Source organism: Corvus kubaryi, unplaced genomic scaffold (genome assembly GCF_017639235.1).
Source record: "Corvus kubaryi isolate FWS band 111438036 unplaced genomic scaffold, C.kubaryi_AGA036_p1.0 split3-73, whole genome shotgun sequence".
NCBI lineage: Eukaryota > Metazoa > Chordata > Aves > Passeriformes > Corvidae > Corvus > Corvus kubaryi.
In genome coordinates this window covers 10119252-10140351 of record NW_024582091.1, presented here as the reverse complement: position 1 = coordinate 10140351, position 21100 = coordinate 10119252, and the positions used below count along the sequence as shown (strand labels likewise).

The 21100-nt window shown below is 36.7% G+C and overlaps 1 protein-coding gene across 3 annotated transcripts in view; it reads right to left on the bottom strand.

Annotated features, from left to right (window-relative positions):
* SMAP1 (small ArfGAP 1) overlaps positions 1-21100 on the bottom strand; it is a 91605-nt gene that overhangs the window by 33132 nt on the left and 37373 nt on the right. For 2 of the 3 annotated variants that reach the window (XM_042017385.1, XM_042017386.1), the window contains exons 5-6: positions 15098-15172; positions 10251-10331 (exon numbers count right to left, since the gene is read on the bottom strand). In XM_042017385.1, coding sequence (XP_041873319.1) covers positions 10251-10331; positions 15098-15172 — 156 coding nt within the window. The remainder of the gene's footprint in view (positions 1-10250; positions 10332-15097; positions 15173-21100) is intronic. The other variant, XM_042017387.1, reaches the window with a different exon arrangement.

Genomic DNA, 21100 nt, shown 5'->3' with positions numbered 1-21100 from the left:
TCCACCTTGACTTCTCTATTCCCCTGATTTGGTCTCTGTCACCTAAACATCCCATAATAAGCTGCATATAATATTCTCTGTTCCATCCCCAGATTCTTTTCTCTCTGCATCCCCCAACAAGTCCTATACCCTATTATGCAATCACCCCATACTTGTCTTTTATTCCTGGGAGAGAATCTTTTTCCTTGACCCACCTCACGACTTTCCTTTGATGTACTAGAAGCAGATCACTGGCTCTCTTTTTACTGATCAGATTACACCACTTCGCCTCCCTGTTGTTGTTCATTTGATTCTTACAGTCTATGTTTTAGTCAGTCTTACAGCATCACACTGAATAGCGTTTCATATAAACAACCTCTGAGTTAGGACATTTTACTCAAGAGTGTTGGACTCATACTCTGTGCTGGCATAGTTTGTATCATTATCACAAGCAGTATACTACAAACACTTTATGAAGTCTAAGTATACTATTTCTCTAGAGATGAATTTGAAAAAGCTTCTCAATTAGCTCCACAGAAATTCAATCCTCTCAGTGACAGCTAATCAGACTGAAATAGCCCCATAGATTAATTTTTCTTACTTCTGTATCAGCTTGTTGCTTTCTTTAACTACTAGAGAAGTTAGGAGAGAGCTGATGAGTACTTTATCATCCTCACGTACATATACATAATTCTGTTTCACAAATGCAGAACTTAGTGAGAGGGAGAAATGTTTAATAAATACTTATGCATCATTAGCTACATTAGTTTCTTCTGCCAGTCAGGGTATTTTTTCCTCAATTTTGTTCTCATTTCAAAGTTAATCACTTTGAAACAATTACTTAAAAAGCTAATTTTAACCTATCATATACAATACCAAAATGGATTTCTCTTTACCTGGGCAAGCTCCATTTTCTTTGTCTTCATCCTCCATATCATCATAATCTTTAACATCAACTATCAATAAGCACTGCAGCCTCCGTCTCAACTGGAAATGAGTCAAGCTTCTTTCTGCTTCTAATCCTCCAGTTACAATAATGTGAACCTATATGAAATTTCTGTGTATTCTGAAATTGAATATTTAAATCATCCTTACAAAATGTAAGGATTGCTAAAGCCTTTTATCTTCACAGCTTCCAAGACGCCAAAGTTTTAAAACTGGCCCTTCAGAGTGATATTACAAGGCCTCTGATTTTTTTGTTCAGTCATCCATTTCAACATTTATGCTAAGATGCAGCCCAACCTGTTTCATTTACACCACTAAAATAATCCACGTTTAAACCAAGGAAAAAGATACAGTGTAAACTGAGGGTTAAACAGGTAAGACAAAAATCTGTATGTTCTCTTGAGCAGAAGCTACCCTTGTTACTACACCGTGCAAAATACACTTTCTGCCTAGCAGACAAGCCTGCAGGACCTTACTCTGACATGAAGTACAATATTCTCAAATTGAGAGACACCACTTACTGAGCAGAGAGGCAGGACAGATTTATTTTGCAACAGTACAGTGGCATGGCTGGGGACCAACCTCAGAACTGCCCCACTTTCTTCTAACTCCAGGTACCAATTTTATAAAAGAAAAAGAAACACAAGCTCATCCAGTTGCAATTATTTTTTTTCAACAGAGCCAAGAGGCAATTCATTGCAGGTGGGTTAACACTTCTGTCTGATATATGTAAGGAATTTAGCAGTAAAGAGTTGCCAGTTATTTGAACAACTAGGCAACTGGTAACTTAATTTTGCATTGTAATTATCATCTGACAAAATTATCTAGAGTGAGAAACTTGTCCATTTCCTTCAAATTGTGTTGGAAGATCCTGCTTCTGTCTTCTCTTGCTTCTACCTCTACCACACTTACAGTGCTATTTTCCAACTACCTTTGAGTTAATTTTGTGAAGACATAATTATGCAACAGTATGAATGCCAGAGCCATAAAGTGTTCCATGCAACTGTTCTAGTGCCAATAGCAACTATTGAAATGCAATAAATTCAACAGTCCAAAGAAATACTCCTTTTAGCAAAAAGGCACACAGTCAATACCTACATCGACTATGAATTTAAACTGGAAGACACTCAAAGTTGTTGCATGACACCGGAAGACTGCTGAAACATTTTATAGCACATTATATTATTATTATAAACCATTTAAAGCTTTAATGTTGGAGATTTAATATTGCCAGTGATAGCTAAAATAATTTTTTATGAAAAAAGTCAGTATCTTTACTCTTCAGTGAGATTTGCATATCTGACAGAATTTCCCACTACCCCATTGCCCTATCTTGATGGTCACACACTGGGGTGAGATTAAGCACGTTCTACCTTAAGCATGGTAAAATGAAACAGAACACACAAAGACACTTGATTGCTTTGCCCATGCTCCAGTACTTGCATTATTTTAGGAACAAAGTAAGCTTATTACTCAAAACAAGATAAGATTATTATTTTGCATGACATTATTTAAAGTCTTTTTCCTCTTATCAGCTTCATCTTATCCAATCCTTATCCTTCTTTACATTCAGTTCCATGTATCAGTACCACTTAGGTAAAAGCATAGTGCATTTTGTTCCTGCATATTTGATTGGTCATACACAATCTCCTACCTGTACTATAATTTTTATAAAACTTTTTAGATGAGATCGTATATTTGCAGTTTTTATCATGCATGGTCCTGTGGTTTCAAATGTCTCAGAATGTCTTTTTTCTAAAGACAGCAATCACCCATGAGTAAGGTCGATTTAGTTCATGCTTGTTTAAATGTGTTGACTTTATTTTGTTCAATATACACATAAGCATATGTAATGTCTTAATTGTCTCAAAGTCACCAGAAAAAAAGATGAAAGTTGAAAGCTGAAAATGCCATCTGTTAATAAGTATTATCAACTGAAACCCAAGGCAGTATTATGTTTTGAACCTGTATGGAGCAAAAGTGTAATGGAGGATCAATTAAAACTAAGGAAACTTAAAACAGCTTCCTGCTAAAAAAGTTCGGCAAGTTAAACAAAGACAAATTTAACCAAAGCAGGCCCTACTCAAGCTTGTTCTCATTGTTTTAGATACTACTTGAATAAATTTTTTTTAAATTGCATTAAAATGCTGTTCTGCTGCAGACCAGAGCTGACAGGATCAAGCTGATACAGTGAACACACACTGGGCTGAAGAAAAAAAGTGATACCCTTCCTGAACGCTGGCTCCTTTTCCAACATTAAAAAGATAAAAGCTTTTCTTTTTTTTCTGACAAAAAAGGGGTTTCTTTCATTGCTTCTACCTGCAATATCTATTTCTTAATTTCTTTGTCTACAACTTCAAATACGTAATAAGAGCCATGACAGATTAATTTCATTAAGTAAGACTATTTTTCATGGCAATCCTCAAACAGAAGAAGTCCTTTGTTACCTGCAAAAGGAATGAATAGCACAGTTTCGGGAAGCATCTAATTTGATTTGCTTTCCTCCAGATTAGCATTAAAAACAACCAAAGAACCCAAAATAATCTGATCTCTTCCGTAAGACTGAGAAGGTATGATTAGAAATGTAAAACCAGGCTGGGAGAGGTCCATAGTCCACAGAATGCAGACTGAGAGAACAAGAAGCCTTAAAACCCTTCACCCTTTGTGGGGGTAGGAGGCAGGGAAACAGGTTGCCCTATGTCTTACCACAAACTCCTAAAGCTGGAGCTTTAATTCTTATCTGCTTAGTCTGAACTTGTGAAAACAAGAACTAAGACTATAAATAAGACTATGTATTCAACCAGAGTGCAAAACAGGTTTCTATTTTTCTGTTCCCATGATATACATGATTGCTTTTTAATCACAATTTAAAGTAATATGGCATTTTATCTAAAAATCAAAAGGAAAAATATTTTAAAAGTAAATCACTCAGAAAGGCAAATAATGCCTAGACCTCTGGAGAAATGTTATTAACAACTGTTCAGTGATTTAGCAAATTTATCAACAATACAGTATCAAAACAAAGAAAACATTTAGAATATTTATAACAGGATTCTGCATTTAAATCATCATTCAGGTCAATATTTGTAAATCCACTTATTCCTACAAGTTAAAAGTAAACACTTAATAATATCACTTTCACCAAACTGGTGTTTAGGTGGACACCAACTACTCTGCAGGCTTTCATTCATGCATTACTATATTGCCACTCAGTTTTAAAGAAGTGTAGAACACTAGAGCACTATCTGCTCCAACTCATTTCTCCTTGTACAAAATTATTAGGATGATAACTTGTAATAGTTCGAGTAAGTAAATTCCATCCCCGAGAAATAAGGAGGACAGATAGTTCCTCTTGCCTCAATTGTCCAGGCAGGTTGATTTTTGTGAGAGTTTTAGCTGTCTTTGGGGGAAAACAAACACACCATCCTAACAAGCTACGTTAAGTTCTTTCTATTTGGTTAAATGAATATTTGACACACTGTTTTTTCTATATGAAGGGGAAAAGCTGCTAGTATGACTTGTCCCCACTTTTATTTGAGGGGTTCTCCAGTGCATTTTAAATGCAAATAAACTGATGTCTGTACCTCTGTAATATAGGCCATCTGGTGCTGGCTGGTACCAGCTGACTGAGAGGCAGCAGCTCACTGCTACTGTCAAGTTTAATCTGCCAATTTAGTCTTCATTTTGGGGAAGAAAAACAGCATTTGATATACCACTATTGAAAAATAACCTCCAACTGACCCATTCCTGCCACTTGAAATAACTTTATACAAAAACAAGAACCAGTTTCAAATTCAAAAGGCAATATAATAAAACTAACTCACAGTGTCATATTGAACTTCAGTTAATCAAGTGTAGCTGCTGCACTCCTTCAGAACCATTCATCATCCTGATATGTTCAGCAGAATGAAAAAATCGTTAACTTTGAATGTCAATATTAGTTTGCAAATGCACAAGTACTTAGTGAAAAAAAAAATAGTTCATTCTTTACATCCTAACCATTTAACTTTACTGTCCCAGTAGAACACAATCTTGTCTTAAAAGGGTTTACTTCAGTAACTTAGATGTGGTTTCACAGTAACTATGCTCCTCAACACGCAGTATTTTACAGTGAAAACATCACAGTATTTTCATTGCAGTACTCAACTCATGTGAAACCTCTAAACTAAACAGTGGAGAAAGCTACACAGCGCTGAACCCAAACTCTTCCAAAGCATTCAGTGTCATGGACTTAGCTGAACTTTCTAATTTTGGATATTAGAAATATTTACCAAGTTTTCCATGGACAGTTTTCCAAACAACTTCTGGCTTAATTCTGGCTTGTTAGCACCATTGCATACCACATTTTCTTAATTTAAAAATTAGACTACATAAGAAGTTGAACCCTACAAAAATCTGAACATTTAGCCATATGAATTTTCTTCTTCTTTGCTCTGGGACCACTCCAGGGCCTCACAGCATCATACCTAGCGATGCCTTTTTTGTTTGAATTTGTACTGCAGAAGTACATAAACAGGTATGTCTTGAAAAAAGCTAAACAGTCCTAGTTGCTCTGAAATTCAAGAAGTTATTCATACAGCTCAGTCCACTTCTCTGTTCTAAATAGTGCAAAGCAAACGCCTTTACTAAATGAAGTATTATTCCCTATACTCTTTGATTGCTTGTGAACAGTATTCCTCAGTTCACTGTGCAGCTCTTGTTTATCTTTGGGGCACACAGTCTCCCCAGTTCACACACTGGCCATGTCCCAGCCATGCCCCTGATCCCTCAGCCAGAATGACCTAAACGTACCTTATCTCCTACTTTTCTGTGCTTCCTTTCAGTGGAAAACAGGTAGAGGTGGATGGAGTGCACACAGAGCCTCCTCCAACCTGCTGCATGAAGAAGTAGCATGGAGCTTACCTAAAGTGCTCCTCTGTGCTCTAAGAAGAAACTTTACTTAAACTATCTACACAGGTTAAATTTTATTTCAGAAAACTACTCTGAGGCTTTGAGAGCTCTCTCATGCACAAGTAGAATACTTATGCTACATATTGTTTTTAAAATCACCAAATAATTCTAAATTGAACACATTCAATTACTCAAGGATGAACAAAAATTCTACTCAGTAAACATGCCAGAAATAAAAAAGCAGTTCAGTGGTTTACTCTGTTCCTGAACAGAGAACTTGTTAAGTCAGCTTAAGCAGAAAAGAAAGAAGAAAAAAAAAAGAAAAAAAAAAGAAAAAAAAAAGAAAAAAAAAGAAAAAAAAAAGAAAAAAAAAAGAAAAAAAAAGGAAAAAAAAAAGAAAATCATAGCTGATTTGGGAAATTTCACTACCTTCAGCTGTTCAAAAGAGTAATTAATAAGAAGGGAAAGCTCCTCAGCAGCTGATGAAAGGGCAGGCAGGATGATGAAGTTTAAAAATGGCTAGCAAAAGCCTAGCTGTTTTTTCCTGCCTACAAATTGAACACTTTCCTGTGTAACTACCAATGAAACATGTAAGATTGGTGGTCAAACTAGACTTTCTTCCCCTCCCCACTAATAGAATGCGCTCTTACAACATGAGATTTACTTTTTTAGTTAATTTAAAAATCTCTTAATCTTAATTTTCTGTACAGAACATGTAAAATTTGCTTTCATTACATGACAGTCTGCCTTATGCTATTATCCTGCTCTTGGCCCATAGAAAACATTAAGAAGCACACAATTAGCTCACTTCGATTATTTATTCCTGCAATTCAACACATTTTTTATATTGCTAAAATTTGCACTTCTGTTGCTTGCAAACAAGCTGGGCTTTGAGTGAACATGCCAGCTTCACATAACCTGGCCCCAGTTTGCATACCACGAAAAACTACATAATAATTGTTACAGCAGTTTTCTTGCAGTATTTTCCCTCTTTCTCCAAAGTACTGTAAGGATAAGGTTGTTTTAGGTAGAAGCACTAAGGAAACTTGAGATCTGCAATTGTGGAAATAGCATAGGGAGAGAGGGAGGAAAGACCCTGGGTAACTTATGCAAGTTTCTTAACTTTCTTCTATTAGACTGAAAAAGACATTACAGTTGCAAGTAGCTTGGCAATGTCACTTATTTTATTAAGAGTTCTGCAGATCTGATGTGAAACATCTCATTGTTGGCTGCTTCCAATAAAATGCTAATCACTGGACTAGACTCAATCAGTCTATCTGCTCACACTGTAAGATCTTGTTATATTACAAATTACCCAGTAATTTCATAAGAGAAAGTGAACAGCCCAGAAAATTAGAGTAAAACAAGTATCCTTGCTACTCACTATTCTGCAGTAGATCTCTCTGATCTTTAGGAAATTCTACAGGACATCTGAACTCTCCAGTGTGAACGCTCACAAAAAAATATTTCCCCTGAAACCCATTTCAAGCACATGATGATTCCTTACTGAAAAGCAATTTCAGTAAGAAAACTCACTACTATTCAATAAGTTAAAATATGATGTTCTTTGTTCATCAAAGCATGATAATCAACAAAGTATCTTTTATGCCATAATTACCTGATACATTAATGAAATATTGGGATAATAAGTTTACTAAATCAATTCTACAAGCTTTCAGTAATATTTGAAAAAGCAACAGAAATCATGCTAGACATTTAGCTTGCTAAAGACTAAGAATCAGTTAGTGACAACATCTAGTTAGTACAAGAGAAAGGCTCTCATCAAATGGATGTAGGAGCAAATTAGTCAGCTCTATGAAGCAGAGATAATATAAGAATTGAATGTGAACATTTTAAACTTTTAGGATGCTTACTCTTGTTTTAAGAGCTAAGAAAGTTAATCTCAACAAAAGATAAAATTGAAGTCACTAGGAACTGAAGACTTGTAGGAGTACATGACACTTGAGAATAGATCTGAAGTTTTCTCTAGATTCATCTTTTTACAAGTTTAAGACCTCTATTCTTTTCCATCTTTATTGATTCTTCCATAGGATGGCTAAAACACTGCTTGAATTACCTTAACCTAAAAGAAGTCTCAAAATTGTGGCAGAACTGCCAACTCCTTGTTCACATATTTTTAATTCATTAACTTTCCAAGCCTGGAATAACTAGACTGGAGATAACCCACGTCTGTAGTAAAGGCAACCAGTGACTTTACATATGAAGTGTGCAGACTTCTCATATTGCTTCCTCCTCCAGGAACTGGGAAAAATAACGATCTACTGCTTGGTGTGGTTGCTGAAAACAGGATAGATACTACAGACAAGATGCCTGCACTCCCCTGTTGATTCAGGATGCAATATTTAAAAGATCCTATAGACAGTCTCCACCTGGATGTGAAGGGTATCATTATTAATGAAACACTAAAGTTTATCAGCTCCCTAAAGCAGAACCACATCACAAAAGCAGCAATGTATTATTCCATGTATGAAAATAAAACCATTTGGTTTTCTATGTCACCAACACTTTCCCACAGAAACAAATATTTGATACAGGCTTCGTTCGTTTGGATTGAAGAACACAGCTACAATTTTAAAATATGTAAAGTTTACAGTCTAAAACCAGCTTATTTTGAATGAATGATCCTTTAAAAGCCCAAGCTTGAAGAATGTCTTAAATTAAAAAGATGACACACAGATGAGTTCCATTTGAGCAGTCAATGCTGACATATTAATAACGAAATAAAATATACTGCAGTACTTCAAACACTTTGCAGCTGTTTCAATAGCACTATTATCTAATACAGATATATTTACCAAATTCCACATTTTGTAGTACAAGCATTTAAAATCGAAATACTTCTTTTTATTTGCCTAATCATTAACTGGTAATCTAATGACTTTTCAAATGTAAATCTAATCAGTGGCATTAGAACTGTTTTTTATTTCAAATAGTAGGATTATCCCCCAGCTGTAACTATGCTCTGGTGGCACTTCCCCTCACTTAACCAAATATTCCCAGCCACATAACGAGGCTCATGCATCCTTACAAAGGGAAATCCTCTCTCTCCCAGACCAAAAGTAGATCTTTGGGCTCTAGAAAGTTAAGGTTTCCAAACCACAGCAATGTTTTTAACCTTTATAACTAAAGTATGTTATTATAAGTACCAAAATAAAACATTTAACTTGGCTGGACACCCCTGTAAAGCTTCAGTAATCAACAATTCAAATGTTTTTATTGTCATCCATAAATTTACTTTAACCTCGTACAGTATCAGTAACAATAGCTCAGTCAAGCTTCACAAATTGTCATAATAAAATTTGCTTCTGCACTAACTCATTCCGAACTTGCTTTCTAATTTAAGAAAAATTATATTTGCATCGAGGAGGGGCTTCTTTCCCCCTCCAAATGTGCATATATATATATATATATATTTGTATCTTGTTTTATTATGTAAAATGAAAAAACATCTATTTGAAAACTGAATTAGAAATAAATCTGCAATCACAGTCTGTGAACACACAACATTTTTCGTAATTGTAACACAGCACTATTGGGGAATAAACTGACAGATGGAGACTCCAATGCATTCTGCAGACTACACTGCAGACCTGAACATACTAATGGATTCACAAGATCTGAGAGATGACATCTGTATTAAAAGAAATTATTATATTTAATACTAGAATTACCCATTTCATTTTTGTTTAATATTAACTCTCTACAGAAGTGCACATGAAATTTTAATTGTACCCACATTGCTAAGGCTGCTCATTATGCTTTAACATAACTGTATAAAAAAACACCTTACGTGGTTTGCTTGTCATGTTTTGTGACATGATCTTAGTTGCAAATTTTCAAGTTACTTAGAGTTACTAATTAAACTCTATAGATTATACATTTATGTTTAAAATGGATTCATTTATGAAAGACAGTATTAGATGATAATACAAGACTCAATAACACTGACAATTTTCTGGGCAAGAATAGCAATGGTCCATGACCCTGAGGCTAGCTCAGCTGGTCAGAGCATGGTTCAATCCCCGTACAGGCCATTCACTTAGAGCTAGGCTTGATGACCCTTGCGGGTCCCTTTGGATCCTTGCGGGTCCCAACTCAAGACATTTCTGCAAACTTAAAATCCTTAATTAGGTTTTTGGTCTGAGCCTAAACTTTAACTAAGCTTAACCCACTTCCCTCTTCCCCTAAACACATTCCTTCCTCATTGTATGGCCAACCAACTTTTGTATGCAAGCAACAGCACAAGTAGGATTCACATGGATTAACCAGATTACAACTCATATACACATATACATTCATACTTCTGTGTGTGTATATAGATACACACACACACATTAATTTTTTCCCCAATCTCTGATCGTATCTAATACTATGTGCCATTTTTAAATAACTGGAAAAAAAGAAACTCTTCTTACCTTTTCAGCTGTTAACTGTTTTGACGGTTTTTCTGATTCTCTCTCTCTCTTTTTCTCGTCTTTCTTTTTTTCTTTTTCCTTCTGCAAAAAGAAAAAGCATTTTGCTAGTACCCAATTTACAAACATATTGAATGTCTACAGTCATATAGAATATAAACAGAGATTTTGAGCTACTCCCTTTTAAATCAGTTGATGCTTCTATCTGCTCTGCTTCCAGAAGTGACTCATTTTGCTCAAATACTAATACTAAAAATACTGTGACTTTTAGATTCAATTCAAGAAATTCACTTTTTCACCTGCTCATCTGCTTAATAAGCAGAAGGAAAATAAATCAGCATTGCTTCTCTTAAGCTAAGCAGAGCAGAAGAGAAAAAAAACATCTTCAAGTATCTCTGTTAACTCTGATAGCTTCTGTCTTGGAGGGCAGATGTCAGCTGCTTTGACCAAAGAACTACACTAATGTAAACTGCATGCAGCTTTCTGCAGAAAGGTACTGATTTTTAAAAGCTAATCTAGAAGTCTTAAAAAATACTCCTGAATGTAAAAAAGTTGCCTTTGGCCATATGACAGGCCAGCTGAGCAATGAGACATTATGTTGTTCCAGAAAGTGAAAATATAAAGATCCCTTTACTTTGAATGCATCATAATGACATTACAGAAATTTCCTACTTCAGTTTTTAATGAATGAATGTACCAAAACTACTGATCTGTCTGACTCAAGCAAAGCATAAAATATTCCTTAAGGAATAATGTGAAGAAGATACAGACTTTCTAGGCTAGCAATTGCTTTGACAAAGGGTTAGTCTGCCTGCATTTACCTTGTACAACTACAGTGTAGTACTAGTGAGTGTACTTGAACACTAAATGGATGAAATGAGGGTTTACCATCTGTAATAAAGAGAATGAGACAGTAGCTCCTAAATGTTCTTTCAGCCATTAGACTTGTACCCCTTTGTTCAAAGCTTCAAAATGGCCTTGTTTCAGAAAACACTACTGTTTACAAGTTTCCCAATATTACGAGAAGGGTTCAGAGGTTAGATAACTGTCCGTGAAGCTCCAGTATTAAAAATAAAACAGTTTCTAGGTTACAGCTTGTGTCAGTAAGGAATGTTTGTGGTTTTTTCTTTTCTTTTTTCAACATCCAGTATATATAATTTTAACATTTTTATAACATGGCATTTACTTAATATAGTTCTAACACTCAGGTGAAGGGGTTTTTTTGCTGGTGGGTATTTTTTTTGTTTGTTTGGGGGTTTTTTGGAGGTGACTGGGCACAGGGGGATCGAAGTAACACATTTTTCAAAACTTCCAATAATCCATTTTCAAGCCCTTCACCATATTTACCAGATGTATTGGGGCTACTCAAGTCCTGACTAAACCATGTGAATTATTTCATCAGGCATTAACCTGAACACTCAGTTCCTGGAAAATCGAGACTATCACACCAAGCACCTGCTTACAAGCAACAGAAAGCAATGACCACAGTCATGAAACCCCAATAGGGGAATTTGGAACATCTGTTTTGACAAAAAGAAACAGAGACCAATTTATATTTTACTGAACATTAGGAACACAGAAGTGAACACAGTAGTCTAAACTAGAGGCCCTGCCAATACTGTATCTCACCTGTAGTAGCACAAGGTGTTCAAGAAATGTTTGTATGACTGGGACAAGTATAGAGCAGTATTTTATTTTGAGGTCACATTATAACCTGAGACTTGCAGCCTTACTGAACCAGGACTACCAATGCATAGCCATGCCTTTCTTCCATTACTGTTTCACTGACCCTAGTACCAACCTGCATTCTAACATACACACAAATTATACTGTCAGAGCAAAAACTTTTCTTTCATTCTCTGTTCCCACGTCCCACTCCAACCTTCTCAAGCTGAATAATTTAAATAAACATAATCTCTTCTCCCATGGAAACTTAGACAACTGCATCAAAAGAAGCGTTACCAGCAGGTCAAGGGAAATTATTCTCTACTCAGCTCTCACAGACCCTTCCCTCTGTGGTTGGGGCCCCCAGCATCAGAAGGACATGGACCGGCTGCAGCCAGAGAAGGGCCACAAAAATGACAGGGGGCTGGAGCACCTCTCTCTGAAGACAGGATGAGAGACTTGGGGCTGTCTGAGTCTAGAGAAGAACGAAGACTCCGGGGCCACTTTATAGAAGTCTTCCAGTACCTAAAGGGGGCATCACGCACAACAGGTAAGGACTCTGTCGGGATAGCGACAGGAGAAGGGGGAATGGCTTTAAACTGAAAGCGGGCAGGCTTAGATTAGATAGTAGGAAGAAATTCTTAACTGTGAGGGTGGTGAGGCACTGGAACAGGTTGCCCAGGGAAGCTGTGGATTCCCCATCCCTGGAAGTGTTCAAGGCCAAGTTGGATGGGCCTTTGAGCAACCTGATCTAGTTGTTATAAACATATAGTATTGGCTTCTCGCAAAGTATTAAGGTAGATATTATATAATGTTAGAAATGCTTTTTGCTGTGTGGATGTAGTTTTCTCTCGTTTTAGCAAGAATGTTAGCAAGTGTGAGCAAGTAAGATAACCTCCAAGCGAGCAGAGGATGAGGCCCGAGAAGCTGCTAATCAACACTTTGTCCAGAGAACAAAAGGGCCCAAAGGCTGCTCCGCTGGAGAACGGGCGGCCAGGAGGGTCCAAGAGCTGCTATCACCGCTCTGCCCGGGGGGCAAAGAGGCCAAAGCTGCAATCAGCCCTGACTGTCTGGAGAATTAAGAGATCCACCCTACCATCGACTCTTACCTAGCGGGCCCAACCCCAAGAATCAAAAGAAATAAAACCGCAAGGCAGAAGACTACGCATGCTCTAAAAAGGCGGAACCAAGGAGTGGCCATGCAGAACAGTTCCTGGAAAAGTTTTAATATGAATAGAGAACAGACAGTAAAAATGGTATAAAAAGGACTCACCTCTAGCATCAGGTGTGCTCTTGGCAGAGCGCCAAGGCACCCGGCTGTTATCCCTTTGCTTTATTTTATGTGTCTCTTATTGTCTTTATATTAAACTCTTTAAATTCTAACAGGAGAGTGAACCTCGTTTTTCACATAGTGAAAGGTGTCCATGTCCATAGTAGGGGGTTAGTACTACATGATCGTTAAGGTCCTTTCCAACTCAAACCATTCTATGACTCTACAATTCTATGATTTGATTCCTCTCCTCCTGGGAAAGGTTGTTGGAAGCGTCATGTAAGTACTCTTACTTTTCAATCACAGTATCTTAAATTTCCTTGAATATGTTTAAGTGAAAGCAGAGGTAGTTTTTGCATTTTTTCAGTATGTCCTGATTTCCAGTTTGACTTCAACATTTTTTAAACAATATGTTTAACTCACTTCTGGAGTAAAAAGTATCTGAAACATTTATTTCTCAAGACTTCAAGAACAAGGAGGGTTTGCAGAAAGTTTCATATGGCAAAGACTCCGTAAAGGTGACCAAATATAAATGCTTCTTGTTGCCCTCAACAAATCTCTGAAAGCTTAATAGTGAATATATGAAGACCTAAAATAAACTGTTCTCCAGTGTTCCTGCCTCCACACCTCATAGAATCTACAAAACAGTCTTGATTCCCAGCAACTTTATTTTCATTCATTTAAATTTCATTGTGGACTTGAAAAGCCCTTCACCTTCATACTTCCTAATTTCAATATTCAAGCTTTCTGCCTCAGCTCCATTAGATAAAAATGAATTCAGACTAAATAAAAACATTTCTCAAATGTTGCATTCATGCCAGAACTTCAGCTCAAGTGTTTCATTACTTGCAAAAGCAGTCAAAAACCACTACGAAGATAATAAAATTTAATTGACTTTATATTAGTCTTAAATTCTAAGGAAAGATTATTAATTTTTTTCCAAGTTTCATTTCTTACATGGCATACTAGTTACAGAGAAAAACTTTCAAATGTGAATACACCAATAGAGGTGGATAAGAAAGTAAAGGCAAGTTTCCTTGTTAGTGGCTGCTGCTACTCCTGGTACAACTTAAAACATGTCAAATTCAACAAGGCTTGTGCTCTTCGTCTACGACACTGTCATTTAAATTTTAATTAATGTTTAAATATAGCTGAACTAAAATAATTTATAACTTCTGTCCAAATTTTCTGCATTTAGAAGGGAAAAGCTTGATTTATGTTCAGACCATAAATTACTTCATATACTGCATAGTCTCAATTCAGAGCGAAGTATCCAAAAGAGCCTAACACTGGGCATTCACATTCTAAAAAATACATTATTGTTGCAAATGGTGACATTTACTGAAAGTTGATACAAATTATGCCTCATCTACTACTTGCTTGTGTGTTACGTTTTTCAAAGACCCGTCTAAACAGTAAATGTAATGTTAGCACACACACATATCCCAGCTAGAAGAAATATTAAAACCAGTATGAGTCAAATTAATTCTATATTTATCTCCAAGGAGGATGAACTAAATGCCTGGAACAATACTGATAATTTAGAATCCGGAACAAGCAAGTAATTCAAAAAAAGATATCAAAAATTATTCCTGTTGAGACAGAACAGTATCACTCATGCCCATTAGCTAGGGATTAAGTGGGTTTTCCACAGTTTTGTTGACACTAAACCCTAGGAGAACCAGAATTTTGACATATAAACATCAAGAGGTAACAACCACACACGTACATTGCCCTGCTGTATTGGCTTTTTTCATTTAGCTAGTCCAAGAAAAAAGGAGAGACGTATTTCAAGTGTGTGAAGTATTAACAGCAATTCAAACTCTCAAGTTACCTCAGTGAAATTACTCTAGAGAGATGGAAACATTTGTGCAAAGCAGTAACCTGATAAGAGTTACACCCCAAACCAATATACCTCTGCTTTGCTCTTCTCAGCAGCAGCTTGCAGAGAAGGAGAAGATGCCAAAGGCTGAGCAGCATCAGATGATATCTGTACAAAACAGAGGAAAGAAATGAGAAAGAAAATAAGCAAGAACAGCTGGGAAGGGAGGCAGCAGAGGCCACTAAGAGACATGATTTTCATTCCTTTCTTTTTCAATAATCTTGGTGGTAGTGGTTACACAACATAGAAGAAACATAAAGAGGAGAAAAAGTTTGGGGATTTTTTCTGAGTACAATATTTAAAGGAAATGTTTCAGGTAGGAGAGTGTGACTTATAATGAGATTCACTAGAACAGAATATAAGAAAATGAACCTGGAAAGATCATATCAAAGGCCTAAGAAAAATAATTAGGTTTCAACCATTGTTCAATTTTTATCCAGTGTAACTACTGAAATATTAATGTCCTGAAGCATGAAGGCAGACTGTCCCAGAGGAGGGGGAGAGAAGAGAGTGCCTTTGTTCTTGTTCAGTGTAACAGAATATTTTTATTAACAGGAATGCAAAATAACTCTGAAAGTTATACATTAATTAAAGTTCTCATTAACTCTTCTCTAAGAGCACTCCAAGTACATAAAGAGCTTAGGGTTAATATAAAGCCACATCTTAGCAGCAGGTTGAAGGATCTCCCAGACAAGTGACACTTCTTTTCTACAAACTGATATGTAAAATTGCTATTAACACCACTAGACTTCCAGAATTATCCAAAAGGTGTGCATTATATATGCAACAGATACAGTTTGCTCAAAAAACCAGGATTTCTCCAAAGGCATTTTCATACATCTTCCTATCCAATTTTTTTATGCATAGCTGATCACTTTAATGGAAACATTATCTTTCTATTCCCCTTATTATAAAAATGCAACTGAAACACATTTTCAAAATATGTAGAAGATCTTCAGAGCTATAAAGCTGACACTTCTACACTGTTTTGTATCGCTTCTATTATCTAGAAGGAAAATTCAGAAATAAATGAAGCTATAACAGAGTAGGTCATTATGTTGGACCAAAATAAGCAATTTAAATGACATGTTTTACTTAATTTAAAAAAAAGTAGCTTGCCCTAAATGGAAACTGAAAGCTAATAAAAAACCCAATCATATCTTGTGTCTAAATACCCTATATTTCTCACAGAAAATCCTACCAGTCTCTTAACTTCTACAGCTGGAATATTCATAGAATTCATATATTTAGTATTTTTACAAAGTCAGAAACTACACTTTTGCTGGAAGGTGGTGGAGAGCTGTAGGAAAAATTTAAAAACTAAATTTTACCTCTAGAAATATGAAACAGAATTCTCATTTCTAAATTTACAGTTTTAAAATCCTTGAGTTATTATCAGAATTATGGATACACCTGCTGCAATGATGCAGTTTCTCAAACAGTAGCATTCCGTTGCTATAGGAACACTGGGACCCTGTTTACTCCAACTGCACCACACTGTAACCAAATAATGTTGGAAAAATGATTAGGTAACTACACAATATATTGAACTATGAACTATAACATCATGCTCCTTACTGCATTTTCAATTAGATAAAATGTGTAAAATTCTCATAATGAATCATTTTAGGTATACTTTTAATTTGCTAATGATACAGTGGGATTTTTGGTTTGGGCTTGGAGTTTTTTTCATTCTTTTGTATACTTCAGATTTTGGGAGAATTTAAGCTTGATAGTTCTCACAGGTGAACAGCAGGTAACAGCTACTTACCACACAGAACTAGGTAAGCAGAATTTCATTTGGGGGGCTAGGGGGAAAATCAGCATTACAGGTGTTTGTCAATTTCCATCCTCTCATAATAGTTCTCAATCTCAAATCCTCTTCATAAATTAAAATTATTATCTAACCTAGGAGAAGGCAATCCTATCCTGCGAAGGCCTGAAAGCAACTATTATAGTTTTGCCAATCAAGTAATGGAATCACAGAACCAATGAAGAGGTGTTATGCAAGCTATAAGCAGGAGACAGAGTGAAAAGCAGTTGCTGTCTAGCCTGGGATATGGAACAGGATGTACAAGCTGAGAAATGCCCAAGCATAAGGTTTAAAGACAACCAGCAGCACTACAACCACTTCAGGCAAAAAAGAGCACTTGAAAGCAACACTTCACATATGCAAATACTCAACTAAGCAAGAGAACAAAAGATGTATGACTGAAGCTAATCTTTAAGAGAAAACACATTACAATGTATAAAGAACAGATTAAGTTTATGTAATGAAAGCAACAGTACAAGGTTGAGCTGCTGAACAGCTTTATCACCACTGCATCATGTTGAATTTGTTATCTACCAGGCTGCACCAGATATGGAAAGCTGAATGAAAAAATTGAATCAAACTGAGTGGCTAGACAAAGCCAAACATGTAAGTGTTGTCTAGCTAAAATTTTGTGAAGACTTTGATGTCATTTTCCAGAGCATTCTCCTGGAGGAACTTGCTGCTCTTGGCTTAGCCAGGTGCACTGTTTGATGGCTACAGACTGGCTGGGTTGCCAGGCCCAGAGGGCACTGGTGAATGGAGTCACACAACCAAAGAGTGGCCAGTCACTAGTGGGGTTCCGCAGGGCTCAGTGTTGGGTCCAGTCCTGTTTAATGTCTTTCTTTATCCAGGAACTGGATGAGGGGATGGAGTGCACCCTCATTCAGTTTACAGATGTAACCAAGCTGGGCAGCAGTGTTGATCTGCTGGAGGACAGGAAGGCTCCACAGAGGTATGTGGACAGGCTGCATAAATGGCCCGATGCCAACGGTACAAGGTTCAACATGGTGAAGTTCCAGGTCTTGCACTTGGGTCTCTTGGGGAAAAGTGACTGGAAAATTGCTCGGGGAAAAGGATCTGGCAATGCTGGTTGACAGCCACCTAAATTTCTCCATCAAAATTCAAAAAGCAATTTCCAACCCTATTCCAGAATCCAAGTGAAAAAGCACACCCTGATCTACTCTGATAACACATTTGCACTATGCTCTGGAATGCTGCTAACTAAAGACATCTTTGATAATTGGCACCTTAAAGTACCAACACAACCTCTGTAACCAATCATACATACTGCTAGAAAACGAATGAAGTTGCGTGATTGTATGCATTACGAATGTATTGCAGAATGATAACTAACATATGAATACATAATTTTAATTTTTAACTTAGGAGTAGTTACATCTTCTAAATAAGAAATTAATTCAGAATTGCCTAAAACAAAGAATGGCGGCAAGGACCTGTTTCTTAAGTTTTCACATTTCTCATTTTTCCACAAAATTTTGATCGTGTTTCAGACTAGAAGACTTGCTGTCATTTAATTTTTAGCAATTCTTGAATCTCTTTCCATTGTTTGTATTTTGTGACTCCTTTTTAGAAAATGATACAGCAAAAAGAATCATTTTGCATAATGAAATTCAATACTGTCTTTAAAGCATCTGGTACCTTTAGTGCTGAGCAAGAAATTACATACACATGCAATAGTATTGTAAGACTTCAGTTTCACCTGTGCTCTGTGAGAAACCCTTTGGTGCACAAAAAAAATGTAAGATCAGAAAAGAAAGAATCTGCAGACTTACAGTATTAGTCCAGTTCCCTGCCCCTTTTACATGTAAATGTGCTACCTGTCCCCATTTTCCTCCCTAAACACTTTCGTATGATCTATTAAGTTATTACTTAGTAGTGGCACTACCCCAATACATGCTAAGTTAACAGTTTGTGTAAAAGCAACAATACAAACAGTAGTTGGCCCAATGTCTTGATATAGTCTGTTGACCGCACTACTATTCCAAGTAAAAAAAGTAAGCTTTAAACAAGAACTAAATGAAGTTATCAAAAAACATAACACACAAAATCTCAGAATGATTTTACTTTAGTTTAGTTTGTACTAACATGTTTCTGATGGTACATAACAGTCAACAAACACTATCGGTCATTAAGGTGTAGGTACTAAATAAAGTTTTCACCTGCTTTTATTTGCAGTTTTTCCAAAATCCTGAGTTGATGCATGTCATTATTCAGCCTTTTATTAAAAAGGATTCAAGTTGAAGCTTTATAAACCTACACTAAGCTTCCATTTAAATATGAAATGCAGGGTGCATCATGCAGAAGATTCAAGACATTAAAAAATGAGCGCATTATCAAACCACTCAGGAAGTTCTCAGCTGAACCAAATACAAAAGTGCCCTCGAGTGGCCAGTTTACACACATACAATATGCAGGGAAATAACCTAAATGAAGAGGACTATTCTGCTTTCATTTGATAGGTTTTAAGTTCAGCTGCTACATATGTTTTTCTTATTTCAGCAGACGTTTGATTTTATTACTATATATTTCGAATGTTGACAACACTAAAATCAGTAATTTATCCTAAAGCAGTAGCAATTACAGACTGCTAGTAGATGGATATAAACACACTATCAATTGCTTGACATTTTTTAAAGAGGCCTATTCTTGAAATACTGAAAAGAGTATAAGAATACTAATGTACTATTAATAACACCTACCTATGAATATTTGGGAGTTCTTTAGGCTAACTCACAAGGCATTTTTTAAATTACTAAAATGTCTCCCTGTGATGGTGGTTTTGGTTGGAGTAGAATTAATTTTCTTCACAGTGGCTAGTACAGGGCTGTGTTTTGGATTTGCTGAATGCAGGGTTGATTAATTATAGAGATGCTTTTATTATTGCTGAGCAGGGCTTTTCTGCTCTTCGTACAGCCACGCTGGCAAGGAAGTTGGGGCTACATGGGAGGTTGGGAGAAGACACAGCCTGGACAGGTAACCCCAACTGACCAAAGGGATATTCCAGACCATGTGACATCATGCTCCATGTATAAAGTGGGGGGAGGAAGGGGGACATTTGGAGTGATGCCATTTGTCTTCCCAAATCACCATTACACATGACGGGGCCTTGGAGATGGCTGAACATCTGCCTGCCTGTGGGAAGCAGTGAATTAATTCCTTATTTTTCTTTGCTTGTGTGCATGGCTTTTGTTTTCCCTATTAAACTGTCTTTATCTCAACCCATAAATTTTCTGGCTTTTACCCTGTTCAATTCTCTTCCCAATCCTGCTGGTGGCAGAGCAAGCGAGCAGCTGTGTAGCCCTTGGCTGCTGACTAGGGTGAAACCACAACGCTCCCCTACTCAATGCTGTAACACTGGACACCGTAAGAAAGGTTCAGAGTCCCATGTTTCACAAAACAGAGCAGTAGGTGGCTATGAAAGCAGACAGTAGTGCTCTTCTATCAATATTGTGAACCCACTCAGCACTCCTCCATCTCTTTAGAGTTACCATCCTAATTACAGAAATAGGCGAAGCTTATGCACAAGCCAGATAGATGTTGCTGGGTCATAGCAACAAGATGTAGTTCTGAACATGTGCAGAGCTATAGACATTTGTAACATTTACATCAGAGATGCAATTATACACTGTTCTGAGAAATAGATACATTTCATAGACTTGAGAACAAAATCTTTTTTTTCAACTCTAACCACCTATTGTTGCCCGCTATTTTTAGATTATTTATTGTCTCCTTTTAATAACCACCTATGTGAGATATTACAGAGTCACCATGGCTTAGTTAAATGTTGACACTGGATAAACGAAACAGATGCTTTTAATCTTACTGAATTGCCCTCCATTTCTCCTGTCCAGCCTAATATTTTCTGCATTTGCTCCAGGGAAAATTGTCTTTAGAGAGAATTTCCCAGCACTTCAGAACACTACCTTCTTTTCCCCTAAGTGGCTTGTTCTGCTGCATGCAAGATCATTTACATTTTCATGATCCACTTTAAACTGGCAAGGTAGTCACTAGAGATTTCATCTTTGGCAAAGTTTTGTTTACTTGGACATAGCAACTTGTAGTTATATGGTCCAGCTGTGTGAAGTACTCCTCAAAGTACTTACGGAAGTGGGGAAAATAAGACCCTGCATGTGGGAGCTGCTGGGAATGCAGCTGGCTTACTGAAAATCCAGTCCAGCCTCTCCAACTCCTTCATTATTCCA